General features: G+C 33.2%; 2 protein-coding genes across 4 annotated transcripts in view; one reads left to right on the top strand and one right to left on the bottom strand.

Annotated features, from left to right (window-relative positions):
* Nucleotides 1-20873, bottom strand: part of atk (artichoke) — a 100576-nt gene that overhangs the window by 29174 nt on the left and 50529 nt on the right. The gene's annotated exons all lie outside the window — the stretch shown is intronic.
* Nucleotides 7463-19316, top strand: Tdh (L-threonine dehydrogenase). The gene is made up of 6 exons (XM_073986135.1): nucleotides 7463-7836; nucleotides 15751-16000; nucleotides 16309-16435; nucleotides 16513-16660; nucleotides 18187-18292; nucleotides 18452-19316. Exons 1-6 carry the CDS (start codon nucleotides 7701-7703, stop codon nucleotides 18789-18791), a joined length of 1107 nt encoding a protein of 368 aa, XP_073842236.1. The 5' UTR covers nucleotides 7463-7700; the 3' UTR covers nucleotides 18792-19316.

The following is a 20873-nucleotide window of genomic DNA, read 5'->3' on the forward strand; positions in this document are numbered from 1 at the left end:
TGTGAGTGTATTGGTATTATTCGAACTGTCACTTGCATGTATGTGTAGGGGGAAAGCGGCGTAATGGCATACTGGCATAACGTCTTGTTTACATTAAAACTTTTTACCGAGTAATAGCTCATTTAGACTAGCCATAAATCCTCGCCTGGATTTAATAAATCCAGTACAAATCTCATTGCATTTAGATATACATTTTGGAGGATTTAAATGACAGTCAGCTGATTTTTAACCATAGCACAATTACCAAGGTAGATGCATCAGCCCATCTGATCGAATTTGAAACGTCAAAAGAATTTTTTGTAAATTGAATTCGTCCCAAAAAACATACGTCAAATTACAAATTTATTGTTTATTACTGAAAATGTTAGCGCATTATGCTACTAATGCCAACTAAAGAGCAAATAAAGAATTATTTATCGCAGTTTTCCCATCTAAAATAAATAAACGAATTATTTTATCGTTTAGACATCGTAAATATTAGTCCTGGTTGATTAAAATCAACTTTGTACATCAAAAAAAAAAATTTTTATTTTTCCGCCTTGTTTACAAATTTGTACATTTTAAATGATTTTTATATGCCATTTAGATATGACATCATTAGCCAGATTTAGCGCATTATCAGGTTTTATTTGCTAAATCCAGCCAAAATCTACCAGATTTCCCATACAAAAATAAATCCTCCTATTGAGTGGATTTGTTTTAAATCCGGCATAAATCTTCGTATACAACTCTGTTTTTTGCAACATGTTGCTAGTAAATACAAAAAGTTGCAAGCTGGCACAAGAAACAAGGTAGATGCACAGGTTCTGAAACATACCAATATTTTGATGTTGTTCATGTTCTTTTATTTTCAATACATTTCAATTATTATCTCACACATTTTTACAAAAAATTTCAAAAATTTGTCTGTGAAAAAATGATGGACAGCTGGGAGACAAACGACAAATCGATGTATGTGTTAGTAAATCAGAGTTGTTTTGGAGACAGATTGTCTGGTGTAAACGCCTAGTTACACAGTTAAAAATACCCATACAATACCCCGGTAACACTTAACCGGATAATCCACTGGGTTAGGGTTTCAAATGTCAATTCCATAGCATAAACGTCAAATAAATCCTCATGAAGTGAATTAACCCGGCAAAAAAATCAAATGAAACCGTACTTAATATATTATTTGTTTCCATGACACATTGAAAAGAACCCGCACATTTTTCCCGTATTCACTTGAAATGCAAATCATTTGCAAGATTAAGGACATGGTCTACTTACTATTAATACACATATATGGGGGCTGACTGGCTAAACATAATAATAATTTTCACATAGTAATAATAATGTATAATTAGAAGGTCGATGCATATTTTCACAGATTAATCAATTCGTTTGATAATTAATAACAAATACACATACGTCAATACCTTGATAACATGATTTTATAAAACTGTTTGTTTTTATAAAAACAAAAAATATTTTTATTGGAAAAATATTTTTCTCAGTTTAGTTTGTGATTGACAGGGAAATAAAATTGATAACGCCTTTGAGAGTTCAGAGATTTGCGGAAAACACGTGTGTTGAAAATGGAAAGACAATAAAGTGCACTTTCATTTTGTAAATCTGGTAACCAACTAGATTATTCTATATTAATAAATAATTACTAATAAAAACAATTAAAATCTTGTCCAACTTGGGGGGTAACAAGTTGAACAACCTTGTACACTGAGAAATATGAAATGTTTTGTGAGAGGTTCTCACAAATCATGTCAAAGAACTGTGTAGCGGCTGTTACATCTAACAAGTTTTATAAAAATCATGTGTCATTTAAGTTGTCAATTGCATAAAGTATCTGTCAAGAAAATGACGTAAATTCCCAAAATATCTGTTTTAAATGCAAGTGTAAAATGCGTTTTTGTTTTATATTTATTACAAATGTTTTACCATATATGTATGCATCTTCTACTATTTTCGTTCATTGGCTTCTGCCTGCCACTGTCTGTCTGTTTCTCGTTTTTTGTGTGTTTGCAAAATCATTCAATTACCCAAAATTCCCCAAATTTTCAATTTGAACTGTGTAAATGGGAATTTGTTAATGGATCTCAATTAAATTAACCTTGAGAATGAAAGTGAACGAAATATTTTTTTGGCATTTCTTTATTTTGTATACGGTATTTTTTTCGCGAGACTGGAATTTTGGGTACGTTAAGTTTATTGTACCATTAATAAATTGTCATAATGATGATTTTTATTCACTAGATTTATTGTTTCACAAAGGGAGAACTTCCCTCTTACGCGTCTTATCCAATAGCCTGGGAGAAAAATTCCCCTTCATGCTATGCTCTCCAATGTGTTGTTGACAATTTTCTCCTCACACAAGAGTGCCTCATTTACTTTCTCCCACACGTGTCAAATAATGAATCTATTTTAAATATGAACTACTAATGTTGGTACATGAAAGAAATTGTCTATCATGGTGTCATGGTAGCAATTCTTATTTATATTTATTTGATCGATACCATTTGTGCTCAACATCATCTAATTTTAGTATATATTAATACACGCATTTCAAATATTTTGGCATAGCAGACACACTCCCACCACAGTGTGGTGGACGTGCCCCTTAACATGATTTTTAATATACAGTCAAGCCTTAAAATTATGAAAAGCTAACAATATGGGTTATAGGCCATTTAGATATGAGTTCATTAATTATCACTAATTATCATTATTTGATAAATCCGGCCAAAACTACTAGATTTTCCATACAAAAAAAATCCTCGTATTGAATAGATTTGTTTTTGATCCACCTTAAATCTTCATATACAACACCGTATTTTGAAACATCTTGCTAAAAAAGTACCAAAAGTTGATAATAGCTGTGTCTTTTTACGTGATTGTTTGTAATAATTATTACTAATTATCACGTAAAAAGACACAGCTAATGTTGCAGATTTTGATAGTTGTATAAAGAAAAAGTTGCTGAAAAAATGTTTCCGCAACATTGAGTAAGTAAAAAGACACCTAATATAGTAGGTGTGTATAGGTGTGTTAGTAAGTTAAAAGACACACCTAATATAGGTGTCTTTTTACTTACTAAGTCCCAATTTACATTAGGCGAGTTTACTTGCGGCAATTGTCAGTTTGTAGGTGAGAGAGGGTGCTGAGAGGCAAAGGGTTACCATATGCCTCACCTCTCTCTCCTACAAAATGACAATTGCCGCAAGTAAACTCGCCCAATGTAAATTGGGACTAAATGTTGCTGAAACATTTTTTCGGCAACTTTACCTTTATACAACTGTCAAAATCTTCAACATTAGTAATAATTATTACAAATTATCACGTAAAAAGAACCAGCTAATATTCCTTGTCCAGTTTCTATACATTTTGCGAAGGTCAAATACGCTTAGCGAGCCAAATAATAAAAACAGAAATTAAAAGAAGGAAATCGAAAATAATTGAATAAAAAGTTATTTAATATATTGTTACGGAATTAGGTTTAACAACATCCAGGAACCATTTTGTACAAATTTTGAGTAAACGAACACACATAATGATGAAGAGAATTCTGCATGGTAGTTGTTGTTGCTTAAATAAAGTAACTGCGTAATAAAACTTTACGTTACAATTCAAATTTTTAAATTAACGGAAATTAAACTAAATTAACTTAAACCTATCAGTTACATTCGTAACAATATATTTTTTTAAGTTTCCATATTTGTTTAGAGATCGGCAAACGTCTATAGTGGCGATGGCTAAAGAATGCAATAGCCTTGTTCCTTTACTTTTTTAATAGTAAAAGTAGCACCGGTTCACTTAACCGGATTAACACAGTGCGTTTGGATTTAAAATGTCAATTCCTTTGCGCAAACTTCAAATAAATCCTCTCGAAGTGGGTTAACCCGACAAAAAACTCTAGTGTAACCGTACTATAATAGTAATGCCTGTAGTGCGATTCTCTAACTCATTTTTTGAGTTAACGACAAATGTCGGTAAAATTAAAACGCAAAATTATGAATGAAAAGTTCAAATAAAAGTTGACAACACTGTTGCTATCGATAGAGCTTTACGACTACTTTCTCTTGGTCGCTAACTTACCAAAAATATCGTTAATTACCGAATTTATAAGCATTTTAATTTTACCGATTTTTGTCGGTAACTCAAAAAATGTCTTAGAGAATCGCACTACTGATTTATAGTAAGTTTATATTTACGAAATCAACTCGATTTCAGCTGCCAATTCAATTCAAATGTAATCCAATGGATTTCAGATGAGCTTTCATTTGACGTATATGCAAAGGAATTCACAGTTGAAATCGAGTGGATTTCGTACATGTAAACCAAGCATTATAGGCCATTTAGATATGACATCATCTATTTGCTAAATCCAGCCAAAATCTACCAGATTTCCCATACAAAAATAAATCCTTCTATTGAGTGGATTTGTTTTAAATCCGGCATAAATCCTCGTATACAACTCTGTTTTTGCAACATGTTGCTAGAAAATACAAAATACAAAAAGCTGGCACAAGAAACAAGGTAGATGCATCGGTGAATTGCTACAATAAAAATAATTTAAAATGTCAAAATTTTTAATCAAGGCGGAAAAATTAAATTTGTTTTGATGTACAAAGTTGATTTTAATCAAACAAGACTAATATTTACGATGTCTAAGCAATAAAATAATTCTTTATTTGATCTTTAGTTAGCATTAGTAGCATAATTAGCTAGCATTTTTAATATTAAACAATAAATTTGTAATTTGACATATGTTTTTTGTGATGAATTCATTTCACAACAACTTCTTTTGACGTTTTAAATTCGATCAGATGTGCTGATGCATCTACCTTGGTAATTGTGCTATGAACAAAAATCAGCTGACTAACATTTAAAACTCCCAAAAGGTATATCTAAATGCAATGAAAATAAAGCCTGATAATTGGCTAAATCCTGCTAATGATGCCATATCTAAATGACCTATAAATGCAGAAAGATTTGTGTAGGATTTATTAAATCCAGTCGAGGATTTATGGCTAGTCTAAATGAGCTATTAGACTATTCTTAAATCCTCCACTGGATTTAATAAATCCTACACAAATCTTTCTGCATTTATAGGTCATTTAGATATGGCATCATTAGCCGGATTTAGCCAATTATCAGGCTTCATTTTCTAAATCCGGCTAAAATCTACCAGATATCCCATATAAATATAAATCCTCGTATTGAGTGGATTTGTTTTAAATTCGACATAAATCCTCGTATACAACTCTGTTTTTTGCAACATGTTGCTAGAAAATACAAAAAGTTGCAAGCTGGCACAAGAAACAATACTTTAAAATGTCAAAATTTGTAAACGATGCGAAAAAAATAAATTTGATATACAAAGATGATTTTAAGACAAGACAAATATTTGCGATGTTTAAACGATAAAAAATTTCTTTATTTGCTCATTATACCCCGGTTACACTTAACCGGATTAACCCAGTGGGTTTGGATTTAAACTGTCAATTCCATAGCGTAAACGTCAAATGAAATCCAGATGAGATTTCACGGACTTACTTTCTTACACACACATAACCGAAAAGCAGCGAAATTTCTATTTATTTCAATGGATTTAAGGTTAGGGATTTTTATTCCGATAATATCGATTAGCAAAACTATCTATCGATATTGAATTTTTAAATAATAATCGATATTATCGATAGTGCCATCGATTTTTTGCCAGCTCTATGCTGGACGGTTTGACAGTTATCGATAATTGCGAAATATCGACATTCAAAACTGACAATGTGTACTGCACTTAAGCAATGGAATTGACATTTAAAACCCAGTGGGTTTGTTAAATCCGGTTATATGTAAACGTACTATTAGGCCATGTTTATATTATAGTACGTTTATATATAACTGGATTTAACCAACCCACTGGGTTTCAAGTGTCAACTCCATTCCTCATATTTCAAATGAATCCTCATAAGGAAGGTTAACCCTCCAAAAAGCTATAATATAAACATGGCCTTATAGCCTTTTGAAGGGTTAACCTTCTTTATGAGGATTTATTTGAAAAATAAGCAAAGGAATTGACATTTTAAACCCAGTGGGTTTGTTAAATCCGGTTATATATATTATTACCGACAAAAATCGGTAAAATTAAAACGAAAAAAATATGAATGAAAAGTACCAATAAAAGTTGACGTGTTAACCCACTTCATGATGATTTATTTGATATTTGCGCTATGGAATTGAAATTTGAAACCCAAACCCACTGAGTTAATCCGGTTAAGGCCATGTTTATATTATATGATGTTTATATTAGAGCTTTTTGCAGGGTTAACCTTCTTTGAGAGGATTTGTTTGAAATATAAGCAATGGAATTGACATTTAAAACCCAGTGGGTTTGTTAAATCCTGTTATATATAAACGTACTATAAGCATTTTAATTTTACCGATTTTTGTCGGCAAATCAAAAAATGAGTTAAGGCCTAGGTACATAAGCTGCTTCTCTTGCTTGCCTCGCTTGCTTCTGATAAAAGTATAAAAAAGAAAAGGGCAACCCAGTTCCAAATTGGCTCGGCCTTCTTTATTCTTTTATTTCATGTTATGTCAGAAATTAAGCACAGGAAAGCTTGCCATGCTCCTGATAAAAGAATAAAAAAGAAAAGGTTTGAAATTTGCCAGCCGTTCTTTATTCTTTTATTTTTATTATGTCAGAAATGAAGCAGGAAAACAAGGCAAGTAAGCGAGGCAGCTTACGTACCCAGGCCTTTAGAGAATCGCACTACAGATGCAGAATACCATTTTGATACATATAGAATTTAGACTATATAACCTATGTCTATTTTACTCACATATTTTTTTAAGTGTTTTCAACCTGTTTCGAAAAACTATCACTTGCTAAATGGTTTGCTTATTACAATAACACTAACCTAATCATAAGTTAATCTAGTTCTTTCCATAATTGGGCATATGTTGCATAAACCTTTAAGGGAATAAAGGAAAGCCACAAGGAATAAATATCCCCACACTTGTTCACATGTGTGCGTCGTCGGTGTGTGACATCTGTCATCCATAAAATGAAAAACGTTTCTTCACTGGGGGCCTGAACAAATGCCAAAAGCAGACAGACCGCCAGCCAAACAATAATTTTCAAAACACGCGATTTGAAGAGACAAACAGTCAGGTCGACCGACCGACAGTCTGATCCACTCACTGCTCGACAACACAAAATAATAATATCCCGAAAAAAACACATCTTCCCCACTACATACATTCCTGTTGTTGTTATTATTCTTATTATGAACGAACTAACGTCAGAATTGTCATCTACCAATACTTGCATACAAACAGAGAGTGAGCAACAGAAACATATCCCCACAATAGTCTATATTCCCCACTACAGTTGAAAGTGAGAATAAAAACGCCGAACAAATACATTAACGACAATAATAATACATTTTCCAATTCTTTTCAGAATAGAACAAGATTTGATGAAAATCGCACACAAAAGTGAAATCAGTTGACAATCAAACATCACCAACAACGGTTGGTGATTTGACCGTACTACGGATAGTTTGAAATAAAGAATAACAGGAAACATCATTTTTTGAGAAGTGCAAGTGAAATACATAATTGAAGGAAATTTTAATAAAAGTGTCCTTGATATTCAAGTGTCATAATAATTAACATAAAGAGAAACACACAAATAAAACACAATGTTTCGGAAGTGTTTAACGACATTAGTGCAAAACACAGTTAGCACTGGAACTTTAACACCCAAAGCTAGAGAATTTCTACGCCGCTCTATGCACAATGGAACTATGGGCAGACCACCAAAAATTTTGATTACCGGTGGGTCTTAACAAAGTGATAAATGTATTAAAAATGTTTGGTGTTTATAGTTATTGGTGATACATTTATGTGGAATATGAAGTAGTGATTTCTTGTGTGCTTAAATGTTACGTTCTAAGTAATAATTCTCATTAACTTTCAACATTTTGAAAGTATGAATGCGAATTGTGACTTATTTCTGATAGTTATGAAAATAGATAAAGAAATAATATAAATATAAAGGCGCTATACACATACATATATGATCCCGATTTATTTGGGGTCAAATGTATGAAAACAACTTCAAAGAAATCAAGCCGGATCCGGATTCTGATAAAAGAATAAAGAAAAACTCGATCTATGTTGCCCTTGCTTTTATTCTTTTATCAAAAATGATGCCCAACTTTACTGAAAATTTGGATGTGTTTTCGGCTTTACTTGATTGACAATGGAACTGACAACTTAGGTCATGTTTGCATTAAATTTTACCGGCTAAAGCTTCTTTATGTGGATTTATTTCACGTTTGCTCTATGTAATTGACATTTGAAACCCAGTGGATTTATTAAATCCGATTTTATGCAAAGATGCTACATGTAACAAAGCCATACTTTGCCATACGTCAAAATTAGAACCATGTTACCCTTTTTCCTTTTATTCATGTTCGAAATCACCTGCCAATGAATTAAAACTGAAAACACATCCAACGTTTGAGTGGAGTTTAGTGTCATTTCTGGTAGAAGAATTAAAGGCAAAGTGCTTTAATTATTCTTTATTATCCTACAAGAAATGACACAAAGCTTTACTCAAACACATGGTAAAATAAGAAAAGGTAGCAGCAATACACAGCTGACTGAACTGGGTTGTAACGTTAGTGTCAAATTTCATATGACATTTTATACATTTATTTCTATTTCGATGTACATTAGGGACATATATTTTTTGAGAAAAAAAAAATATCATTCCGAAAAAACCATTTCCCGGAAAGACTTCTTCATATCAATGATATGTAACCTCCTCCAAATTCGAACGATAAGCTGCGCAGTAAATCCCCGCTTGTAGAGGCGATACAACGTTCGTTAATATGTGAGGTATTTTGTCAAAATTTAAAAAAATAAATCCCTAATAAACATGTGCTTCTTTGATTTCTAAAACAAAACATTGAAACAGCTTCTCCTTTTTCTATGAATTTCCAGCGACCCCAAACTTTTCTGCAAGAATTCTACTTTCTGCGAGAATTTATGCATTTAGTGGAATGATGTGAAAACATAAAAATTGAAAATGTAACGAATTTTCATTAATGTTTTCCAAAATATTCAACCAAATGTGAAAAATTATTAGTTTTTTAAATTCCAATAATTTATAGGCATTTCCTTGTTTTGTTTACAAATACAACTGGCAGTAACGTTACAAACAAAAACAAATTCCTTTGTGGTTGTTGTTCGAGTTGTATTTGTTGTAGTATTAACTTTACCTTATTAGTCCGGTCAATATAGACATGCGTATAAGAGGGAAATAGCAAAAATTTCCACAAAGCTGAATTTTGGTGGAGAGCTAGGGTTGGCCATTAGAAGCAACGTCCTAAAAGTCCCCATCGATCCCATGTGTGCAAAACAAGTTATTCGGGGTCAAAGGTCATTTTTGGAGGCATTATTCAGTTTTTTTTTAATTTTTCTCAAAAACGGTAATACCTAGCAAAAGCCCGCTAAAGTAAAAGTTGTAGATTCAATAATTGTCTACAAGATTGGTCTTTATGATTCTTAAAAAAGACTTACCATTTTCGAGATATCTCGATCTAAAGGTCAAATAAAAAATTAGCCGCGTAAGTACATTATGAGGCGAACCGGTTAAAGTAACGACACTATGTGTTAGATACTTCCGTAAGCTTTCAAACGATATCCACTTTGCAGTAATCGGTTCAGTAGAACCGGGTTTAACCCGGTTTTTAAATGTGGCCTTTCGGGTCTAATAACCGGCGAACCGGATCCGCAACCGTTGAAAATTATACATTTCCGTAATCAGCGCAACAAACCCTATCTTCGGACAAAACTTGAACAAAATCGGAGAGTTTTCGTTGGGGTCGTTCCCGTTGGGCTTTCGATTATACATGTGGGTTAAATGGGCTATTTTTGCACAAAATGACTCTAACATTGAATAACTCTACTAAACACACTCCGATTTTGTTGGAATTTTTTTTAGAAGATAGCTATAATTTCACTCTTAAAGAAAATATATATTTTTTGGGGGACAGACCCGATTACTTCGCTTATTTTAGCCGGTTCGTCTGAATATGTGCATATTTCCCTTATAAGTGCATAAAAATCATGTGTTTTTTAGAACAGCTATATCTCAAGAATGGTTCCTTCAGGGAAAAAATTATAATGGTCAAACTTGTAGATAATTTTTCTGTCTACAATATTTACTTTAGTCACTTTTTGATTAGATCAACCGTTTTCAAAAAATAAATCCGAAAACCTAAAAACCCTTAAATTTTGACCTTTGACCCCGAATAATTTTTTTTGCACACATGGGATCGATGGGGACGTTTAGGACGTTGCTTCTAATGGCAAACCCTAGCTCTCCACCAAAATTCAGCTTTGTGGGAATTTTTGCTATTTCAATGTCTATTTTGACCGGACTATATATTTGTTCTACCATGACTCAAACGTTTAAATGAGTTCGCAGCTTAAGCCAGAAAGCGAAGCTTCTTTTGTACCGAGGCCTTTAAGGACACAACTTAAGCTGAAAACACATTCAACGTTTCAGGGCGTAATTTCTGATACCAAATCTATCTATTTTGCCCTTGATCTTTTATTTTATACCAGAAATGACGGAAAACTGGCGAATTTGTCCCAAACACTTGTCGTAGATTACGTTTTAGAACACCTTTATAGTAGTGCAAAGTCATTAAAAACTGTCTGTAACTTTCGCGAATTTGTTGGAAATGACACCATATTCTCTTGTCCGATAGGTACAATAAATATAAACATAAAATTCACGAGTTTATAAAGAAAAAACAAAAATTGCAATAGTGTCAAAAGTTCCAAAAATGCTCCGAAATGGCGCGAATTGAGAACAAATTGGTCCAGAACGCTTTGATAATGATTTTAAATTAGATTACAAAAAAATAAAAATTTTAATTAAAAGCAAATATGTTGTCATAACAGCTAAAATTAAAAAATACATTACTGAACTTCAATGCATTTGGTGCGGAAACTTTTTTCGCGATAGAGAAAAAATTACACCTTTTTTCATAATAGTTTTTCATGCTCTACACGGCTATGTGGTGGTATTTTTGATATTTGCAAAAAAGTGCAAAAAGTTATATCCCTAATGTAAACGTGTGTTCATGAGGAGAATACTTGCAACTTTTAGTACTCTTCTAGCAAGATGTTGCAACGAACAGTGTTGTACAACTGTTCCTTTAGGTGCAAGAATCTTCAAGTTTTACAACTTTTTACTCGAAAAGCGTTCCTTTACTTCAGACACCATACAATTCATATGGAAGTAGAATACAACTTTTGCTACTTTTGCCAGTTTTACCATTTTCAAAAGTAAAGGAACATACCATATGTGACATGTTTGTGTGGGTTCGAATCTTCAGCTTTCCTTTCCGAGAAATAATTTATACCCCGGTTACACTATTGAAGGTTAACCCACTGGGTTCAATAGATCCAGTGGGTTAATCTTTACACTTAGCTTTTCGAGGATATAAACTGTCAGCTGATGTTTGTTTACGTATACATACAAAATAACTTACAAATGGTCTGTTCCTTTACTTTTAAAAATGGTAAAACCGGCAAAAGTAGTAAAAGTTGTAAACTGCTCCCATATGAATTGTATAGTGTCTGAAGTAAAGGAACGCTTTTCGAGTAAAAAGTGGTAAAACTTGAAGATTGTTGCACGTAAAGGAACAGAGCTAAAGTCGTGTGTTACACTTTTACAATTTCTTGTATGATATATCGACACCCCCCCCCCCCCCCCCCCCCCCCCTTTGCTCATATTGGTATATTTTACACACAGGGATACATTTTTGTACCATGGTATCAATCGTACATTTTGTTAAAAAAGTGTACATACCATGTCTGAAGAGCCTTTACCAAAGGCAAAACATTCACATTGTGATGGTTGTGTGGGTTCGAATCTTCGGCTTTCCTTTTTCACTTGTTTCATTGGTCATTACCCTGCGTTTACAAATGACAGGACAGTTGAGTTCATGTATTGATTGTCAGAAATCTAAAACTTGACTGTGTGACATAGGCATCCCGACAAAACAGTTGTAAAATTATTAATGAAAATCATCGATTAATTTTCGTTTGTGTGACATAGGCGTCCCGACAAAACAGTTGTAAAATTATTTATGAAAATCATCTATTTATTTTCGTTTTAAGTTCAGATATTCTGTTTTTGTTCATGTTTTTTTTTTTTTTGTTTTCAATACATTTCAATTATTATCTCACTTATTTTTTACAAAAATTTCAAAAATTTTTTAGCCTCACTGTCTCTGAAAAAGTGATGGACAGCTGGAAGACAGCCGACAAATGTATGTATGTGTTAGTAAATCAGAGTTGTATTTGAAGACAAACTGTCTGGTGTAAACGCCTAGTTAAGCTCGATTCTAACGAGAAATTAATTAAAAATTAATATTAAAAATGAGCTTGAGCCACGCTGGAGTTTGAATCAACGTCCTTGAAAAACACATGAAAAAAAGTGTTGTCACAGCGTGTTAGTGTTCAGAGCCAAACTCAAAACTTACAAATACTACGCTGAGCGTTTGTCATGAAAGCCATACAATGACTGAACAAATATTCAGCGTTGTAAAAAACAAATTGCATTTGAAAGAGGAAAAGTTAGAAGATAACGAAGCCGCTCCACAGCCGATATGTCTGAAGAGCCTTTACCAAAGGCTAAATAACGTTTTATTCAATTATTTTCGACATTCATTCTTTTAGTTTCTGTTTTTAATGTTTGGGCGCATTTGACATTAAGCAAAATGTATACAAACTTACTAATGTTGCAGAATTTGACAGTTGTGTAAAGTAAAAGTTGCTGAAAAATATGTTTCAGCAACATTTAGTAAGTAAAAAGACACAGATACTATCAACTTTTGGTAATTTTCTAGCAACATGTTGCAAAAAACAGAGTTGGATACGAGGATTTATGCCGGATTAAAAACAAATCTAGTCAGTACGAGGATTTATTTTTGAATAGTAATAGCTCATTTAGACTAGCCATAAATCCTCGACTGGATTTAATAAATCCAGTACAAATCTCATTGCATTTAGATATACATTTTGGAGGATTTAAATGGCAGTCAGCTGATTTTTGTTCATAGCACAATTACCAAGGCTGATGCATCTGCCCATCTGATTGAATTTGAAACTTCAAAAGAATTTTTTGTAAATTGAATTCGTCTCAAAAAACGTACGTCAAATTACAAATTTATTGTTTAATACTGAAAATGTTAGCACATTATGCTACTAATGCTAACTAAAGAGCAAATAAAGAATTATTTTATCGCAGTTTGCCCATCTAAAATAAATAAACGAATTATTTTATCGTTTAGACATCATAAATATTAGTCTTGGTTGATTAAAATCAACTTTGTACAGCAAAACAAATTAATTTTTTCCGCCTTGTTTACAAATTTTTACATATTAAATTGTTTTTAGTGTAGCAATTCACCGATGCAACTACCTTGTTTCTTGTGGCAGCTTGCAACTTTTTGTATTTCCAGCAACATGTTGCAAAAAAAAGAGTTGTATACGAGGATTTATGTCAGATTTAAAACAAATTCACTCAATAGGAGGATTTATTTTTGTATGGGAAATCTGGTAGATTTTGGCTGGATTTAGCAAATAAAACCTGATAATGTGCTAAATCCGGCTAATGAAGTCATATCTAAATGACCTATAAATCTGGTAGATTATGGCCGGATGTAGCAAATAAATCATGATATTAGCTGTGTCTTTTTACGTGATAATTAGTAATAATTATTACTAATGATGCAGATGTTGACATTTGTATAAAGGAAAAGTTGCTGAAAAAATTTATGGGTAAAAATTTTTTGACATTTTTGTAAAAAAAGTGAAATAATTAAAATGTGTTGAAATCAAAAGAGCACGAACAATAACAAAACATGTGAACGGAAAACAAAACGAAACCGACGATTTTCATTCATAATTTTACAACTGTTTTTGCCTACTGTCCTGTCATGTGTAAACGCAGGTTAAGATGTTTGGTATAGCACCCATGGAATAACCTTTTGATTTTTGGTATTTTGAAGGTTTTTGTCGCATTACCCAACCAAATTGGCTGAATAATTATATAAAAAATCTACTTCACAGTTTATCTAGAAAATTCGCATCAGCATCCTTCTTTTTTCCGGGTGGTAAACAAATTTTTTCACCATACACATTGTCTCAAGATAAGTTATTAATAGCAAATACCTAATTTTGTTTATAAGAAACTCTTCTCGTTTTTACTACTCTTTTCATATTAGTCACATACAGTGACATTCCCCAGGGTTGGTAGTGAGTTTTGCTTACGTGGGATACCACTTTCCTCGTTTTCCAAAAATACATATCTAGTATTTGTTTAACATAATTCATTTTTATTACTTAATATTTTGAACATTTATTTGCCAACAAATTTGGCAAAGCTCATGAAAATGTCTGCCAAAATCAAGGTCATCTAAAATATAAGAAATATGCTAAATATTCGCATCTTTAACCAAGTTGGCATGTGACATCGTTTAGTGGGGCTTTTTTTTAATAATTTGCCATTAAACAAATACATAGTTAAGAGCGTAAAAGATTGCGTTTATGGCCAAGAGGGGTGAATAACACTGGATGTTGTTTTTTTCGAGGAAATTAATATTTAATTTATTTGTGCTTGGCCTTCAAGAGTTTGCAAATTTGCGCAAATACATGTTTGCTTTGAGTACTATGTGTGGAGGATAAAGTGAAGGAAAGGCTACAAAATACATACATATATAGTTTATATGTTCCATTATAGAACGTGTACATATAACTGGATTTAGTAAATCCAGTGGATGTAGGTCAAATAAATTCTCATAAAAGAGGTTTGCCGGCAAAAAGCTCTAATAGTATGTTTACATTTACAAAATCGAGCGAATTTCAACTGTCAATTTCTTTGCGTATACGTCAAATGAAATCTCATTTGAAAACTTTTGGATTTAATTTGCCGTTTAAGCAATGGAATTGACGGTTGAAATCGAGTGCATTTCGTAAATGTAAATCTAGCATTACTTTCTTAAATAGTAAACACGATGAAAATTAGAAAACGCTTTTCTTTATTCTTTTATTTTTATTATGTCACAAATTAAGCAAGACAAGGCCTTAAAGGCCTAGGTTCATAAGCTGCCTCGTCTGCTGGCCTTACTTGCTTCTGATAAAATAATAATAAAGAAAAGGGCAACCCAGTTCGAAATTTGCTCGGCCTTCCTTATTTTTTTATTTTTATAATGTCAAAAATGAAGCAAGAAAGCAGGCGATGCCGCTTATGAACCTAGGCCTTTAAGGCCTAGGCCAGTTATATAGAAACATACTATTATACAAATGTTTTGAGTAATTTATAACTGATATTCAAGTAACCCGTGGTGTAAATGCGGTTTAAATGAAATAAAAACAGCTGTTTTTTGTAAAATATGTTATTTGACATATGCTTTGTTTACATTTACGAAATCCACTCGATTTCAACTGTCAATTCCTTTGCGTATACGTCAAATGAAAACTCATCTGAAATCAATTGGATTTCATTTGACGTTTAAGCAATGGATTTGACAGTTGAAATCGAGTGGATTTCGTAAATATAAACGTAGCAATACTCTTTAGGTGTAAATGAAGATTAACTTTGCAAATCATGGAATTTTATCATTATTTATTTTTTTTCCCTCTTTTCTCCCCTTTTTCCAGGTGGTTTGGGTCAATTGGGCATTGAATGCGCCAAGCTACTGCGTTCCCAATATGGTAGTGAAAATGTCATTCTATCCGATATCATAAAGCCCAATGAAGCCATTTGCGAGAGTGGACCATATATCTTTGCTGATATTTTGGATTTCAAAGGATTACAGAAAATTGTTGTAGATCATCGAGTTGATTGGTTGATACACTTTTCAGCCCTGCTCTCAGCAGTGGGTGAACAAAATGTGCCATTAGCTGTAAGGTATGTATGTGCTACGATACATTGTGGTAACCATGGAAATTAACAGACTTTCACTAACTAAATTGTTGTTTATAATAACAGCAACAACAATAAAACATAATAATTTAGCTTATTGTGTCTACTACTATGTTGTAATATGCCAGCTATGTATATGGCCACCGAATATATTTAATTAACTTTATTTGTGTGATTGCATGTTTGTTGCTTGATGGCAAATTGTTTATTTCCTTGTGTAATGTAATAACATAGTTAGATGTGTACTATTTTGTCATACGAACCCTTGTCATTTCTTGTCCCCTCCATTCCAGAGTCAACATTGAAGGTGTCCACAATGTTATCGAACTTGCCAAGCAATATAATTTGCGCATATTTGTACCAAGCACTATTGGCGCCTTTGGTCCCGACAGTCCCCGTAATCCAACACCAAATGTTACAGTAGGTTACCTTGTTGTTTGTTGTTGTGACATGATTTAGTTTTACAATTTGTTGTTGTCTTTTGTTTCTTTTTTTAGGTTCAAAGGCCCCGCACCATTTACGGTGTCTCAAAAGTTCATGCTGAACTAATTGGAGAGTATTATTATCATAAGTTTGGTTTAGATTTTAGATGTTTACGCTTCCCAGGTGTTATTTCCAGTGATCCTCCAGGCGGTGGCACCACTGGTAAGTTGAAAAAATAACATTTTAATATGTAAATTTAAAGTGTGAACAGATATCTTCATAGTGCTGCCAAGTTAGACGTTAAGGTGTGCCCTGACAGCTTTAAATTGCTGCTAATCACAGAATTTTATAGCCCCGGCATATAAGGCCGCTGCACATACGGCGCCTTGAGCGTTGCGTTACAACAACCACATAAAAACTTCAAGAACAAACTTGGCATCACTTACACATTTTTCATGTGGTTGTTGTTTTTAACGCGTGACGCGACTCGCAACGGACCGTATGTGCGCGGGTTTTAAAGCGGAGTCTATAACTGCGTTTGCACTAGAGCTTTTTGCCGGGTTAACCTTCTTTATGAGGATTTATTATACGTTTATGCTATGGAATTGACATTTGAAACTCAAACCCACTGGGTTAATCCGGTTAAGTACAAACGGGGTATTATAGTAAGGTTACACTAGAGTTTTTTGCTGGGTTAACCTTATTTATGAGGATTTATTATACGTTTACGCTATGGAATAAACATTTAAAACCCAAAGCCACTAGGTTAATCCGTTTAAGTGTAACCGGGGTATTATATCCCGTTTGCACTTAACCGGATTTAATAAACCCACTGTGTTTAAAATGGCAATTCCATTCCATTTAAGGTGTGGCCTGAAGCTGAAAACACATCCAACGTTGTGAGTAAAGTTTTGTGTCATTTCTAGTAGAAGAATAAAGAAAATTTGAAACTTTACAGCACTTTGTATTTATTCACCTATCAGAAATGACACAAAACTTTACTCAAACGTTGGATGTGTTTAGGGCATGACAGCTTTAAATTGCTGCTAATCGCAGACTTTTAAAGCAGAATCTACTATCCCGTTTGCACATAACCAGTTTTAATAAACCCACTGTGTTGAAAATGTCAATTCCGTAGCGCAAACGTCAAATAAGTCGTCTAATGCAAACGCCGTTTAAGGCCGAGACACATACGGTCCGTTGAGCGTTGCGTTACAATAACCACATGGAAATTTCAACAACAAACTTGGCATCACTTACACATTTTTCATGTGGTTGTTGTATTCAACGCGCAACACGTCACACAACGGACGGTACATATTTATGCCTTTACGTTTGTGAAGCCAAAAACACATTAAACGTTTCAGTAACGTTAGTCGTAATTTCGTATAAAGGAATAAAAGAGCAGGAGCAACATAGATCGAATTTTTTCTTTATTCTTTTATCAGAAATGACGCCCAATGCTTGGTTTACATTTACGAAATCCACTTGATTTCAACTGTCAATTCCATTGCTTAAACGTCAAATGAAAACCAATGGACTTCGGATTAGTTTTCATTTGACGTATACGCAAAGGAATTGGCAGTTGAAATCGAGTGGATTTGTAAATGTAAACCAAGCACAACTTTACTGAAACGCATTTTCGGATTTCGTTCTTGGTCTGATGACCCTTCAAAAAATATTCTCAAAACCTAACCTCATTTTTTTTTTAATTAATTAAAAATTGTTTACTTGTATGTATTTCGCAGATTATGCCGTCGCCATTTTCCATGAGGCTTTGAGAACTGGCAAATATAACTGCTACTTGAGACCTGATACACGTTTACCCATGATGTATATTGAGGATTGTTTAAGGTGAGATATTAGATAGCGCATTTACATGAAAAGAGTTAAAAAAAAACGCGTCATTAAAGCTGTCAAAAGTGCATTTTCCAAAAACAAGTGTTTTATGTGCCAGTGTAACTTAATTTTTAATAATATATTTTTTAATAAAACCCTCCCCCTTCCTTTCAGATCCCTGCACGAATTCATGTGTGCTCCATCCGAGCAACTGAAACGTCGTGTTTACAATGTAACTGCCATGTCATTCACCCCCGAAGAACTGGTGGAAAAACTTAGCAAATATGTACCCAATTTACATGTAACCTATCAACCAGATAGCCGACAACAAATCGCCGATTCATGGCCTGAAGTTTTCGATGATAGTGAGGCACGCCGTGATTGGAATTGGCAGCACAAATACGATTTGGATAATTTGGTTGATTTTATGGTCAAAGATGTCCAAGAGAATTATATCAATGTTGAAAATGGTGGTAATAATGGTCAACAAGAGAGGGCAACGGCTACCATGTAGACCACTTGCACTTGGCCCAGATTATTACTATTCTATTGCTATGTAATTCAAAATTCATTAAAATTTAAGTATTGTTGGTTTTTTCGACGCTTAGAATGTTAGAAATTTTAAGTGTAGAACCATGCGACGCGCACTACCTTTCATGCATTTCAAATGATTTAAAAACCAAAGAGCAAAACAAAAATCTCTCTTATGCTTGGTTTACATTTACGAAATGCACTCGATTTTAACTGTCAATTCCTTTGCGTATCCGTCAAATGAAAACTCATCCGAAATCCATTGGATTTTATTTGACGTTTAAGCAATGGAATTGACATTTGAAATCGAGTGGATATCGTAAATGTAAACCAAGCATTATTGAGACAACAAAAAACACGCATTTAAATGTTATATTTACTATTATTTTATTTTAGAAACAACAAGAAGAAAAAGCACAGAGAAACAATTATTTATTTTATTATTTTTTGTCAACACAACTATTTTATTTAGTTAATGTAATAAAGATACATTTTAATAAAGACATAATGAAAGTGGTTCTTTTTTAAGGGAGCCCATAGACAACATTCGGGTATGTTCTGATACACACTTCACCTCTCACTTCACGCCTCAAGTATTTTGTTCACCCTATTTTTGCGAATTTCTTGGTGCTAAGATTCATTAGGGTATTTAAAAGGAAGATTACACTCTAGTCCGTCCATAAAATACTCGAAAAATAAGCCTAATGGCTGTCAAAAAAAATTCCTCTCACTTTACACGAGAGGTGAAGTGTGTCTCAGAACATACCCGATTAACAACCGATTTCTGTATGTCGAAAGAAGAATTTGTGCGAATGTAACACGACCAAACTTTAGTTTTCGAAATAATTTTACCTTTGCTTTTGATTCAAAACAAAAACAAATTTGAAAAACACACAAGAGTTTGGACGTGTTTCTTTCGCATACATTCTTCTTTCGACATACAGAAACAGGCTGTAAACTGAAATTGTTACAATAATTGTGGATTTTTAATTGAAACAAATTGTTTAATCAATCGTATCTTACCAGAAAGAAACAATTGCTCTGTTCCAGAACCTGCAAGAAGCTACTATTTACTACTATTTTCAAATTTGAAACTTAAGCCCTAAACACATCCAACGTTTGAGTAAAGTTTTGTGTCATTTCAGGTAGAAGAATAAAGAAAAATTGAAACTTGGCAGCACTTTTTCCTTTATTCATCTACCAGAAATAATTCTGTCTGGTTACTTTCCCAGCAAGAATTGTCCAGCAAGAACTTTCTCAGAGAGTAAGGGGTTTTTATTCTCTTTTGCTAGAAAATTGTAAAAAGTAAACAGACACCTTCCCAGCAAAAACCAGCAAGTAATCAGCTGGCTTGCCAAAACAGAACAATTTGTCCGCCAATAAAGGAAGCAAACACGTTGTATTTTATTAAAAATAAAAAATAAAATGAAACAAAAAAGCATTTTTCCACTTTACAAATTTGTTCTGCATAAATTTTCACAAACATAAATCAACAAAAAACTAAAAACAGATGATTGACTGTTTTCTGGAAGAAGAAGAATTGCTAGAAGAAATTTGTCCAACAAGAATTTACAGACTCTCAGTGAAAGAACTGTCAAAATATTTCTCTCGAATCGCTCTCTTTTGCTGGTTTTTTTTTTGTGTTAACAGACGACTTCCAGCAACAATTGGTACAAGTTGTTACAAATTTTAGGGTAACCAGACAGACCTAATGGCATAAAACTGAACTCCCACGTTGGATGTGTTCAGGGCTTTAAAAATACAAAAACAGTTATATTTTGTTTCCGTTACTACGTCCATATTTACATTAGGCAGTTTTCCTTGCGGCAATTGTCAGTTTGATGGAGAGAGGGGTGAGGCATATGGTAACCCCTTGCCTCTCAAAACCCTCTTTGACCTACAAACTGACAATTGCCGCAAGGAAAATTGCGTAATGTAAATAGGGACTACGTTTAACACCAAATTGTATACAAATATTCAACGATGTAACGTAGAGGCTATGCGATTTTTGCAGTAATTACAGCCAAATGAACAACACAATAGCTTTGTTCCAGAACTAAAAAGT

The sequence above is a fragment of the Musca autumnalis genome, unplaced genomic scaffold (genome assembly GCF_047663935.1).
Source record: "Musca autumnalis isolate F117 unplaced genomic scaffold, ASM4766393v1 scaffold_4, whole genome shotgun sequence".
Classification (NCBI taxonomy): domain Eukaryota; kingdom Metazoa; phylum Arthropoda; class Insecta; order Diptera; family Muscidae; genus Musca; species Musca autumnalis.

Bases quoted from the DNA above. Each gene is read 5' to 3' on its own strand.
- Tdh (XM_073986135.1), top strand. From the start codon at position 7,701: ATGTTTCGGAAGTGTTTAACGACATTAGTGCAAAACACAGTTAGCACT. The intron at 7,837-15,750 runs GTGGGTCTTAAC...CCCTTTTTCCAG, and splicing joins ACCAAAAATTTTGATTACCG to GTGGTTTGGGTCAATTGGGC. The intron at 16,001-16,308 runs GTATGTATGTGC...CCTCCATTCCAG, and splicing joins AATGTGCCATTAGCTGTAAG to AGTCAACATTGAAGGTGTCC.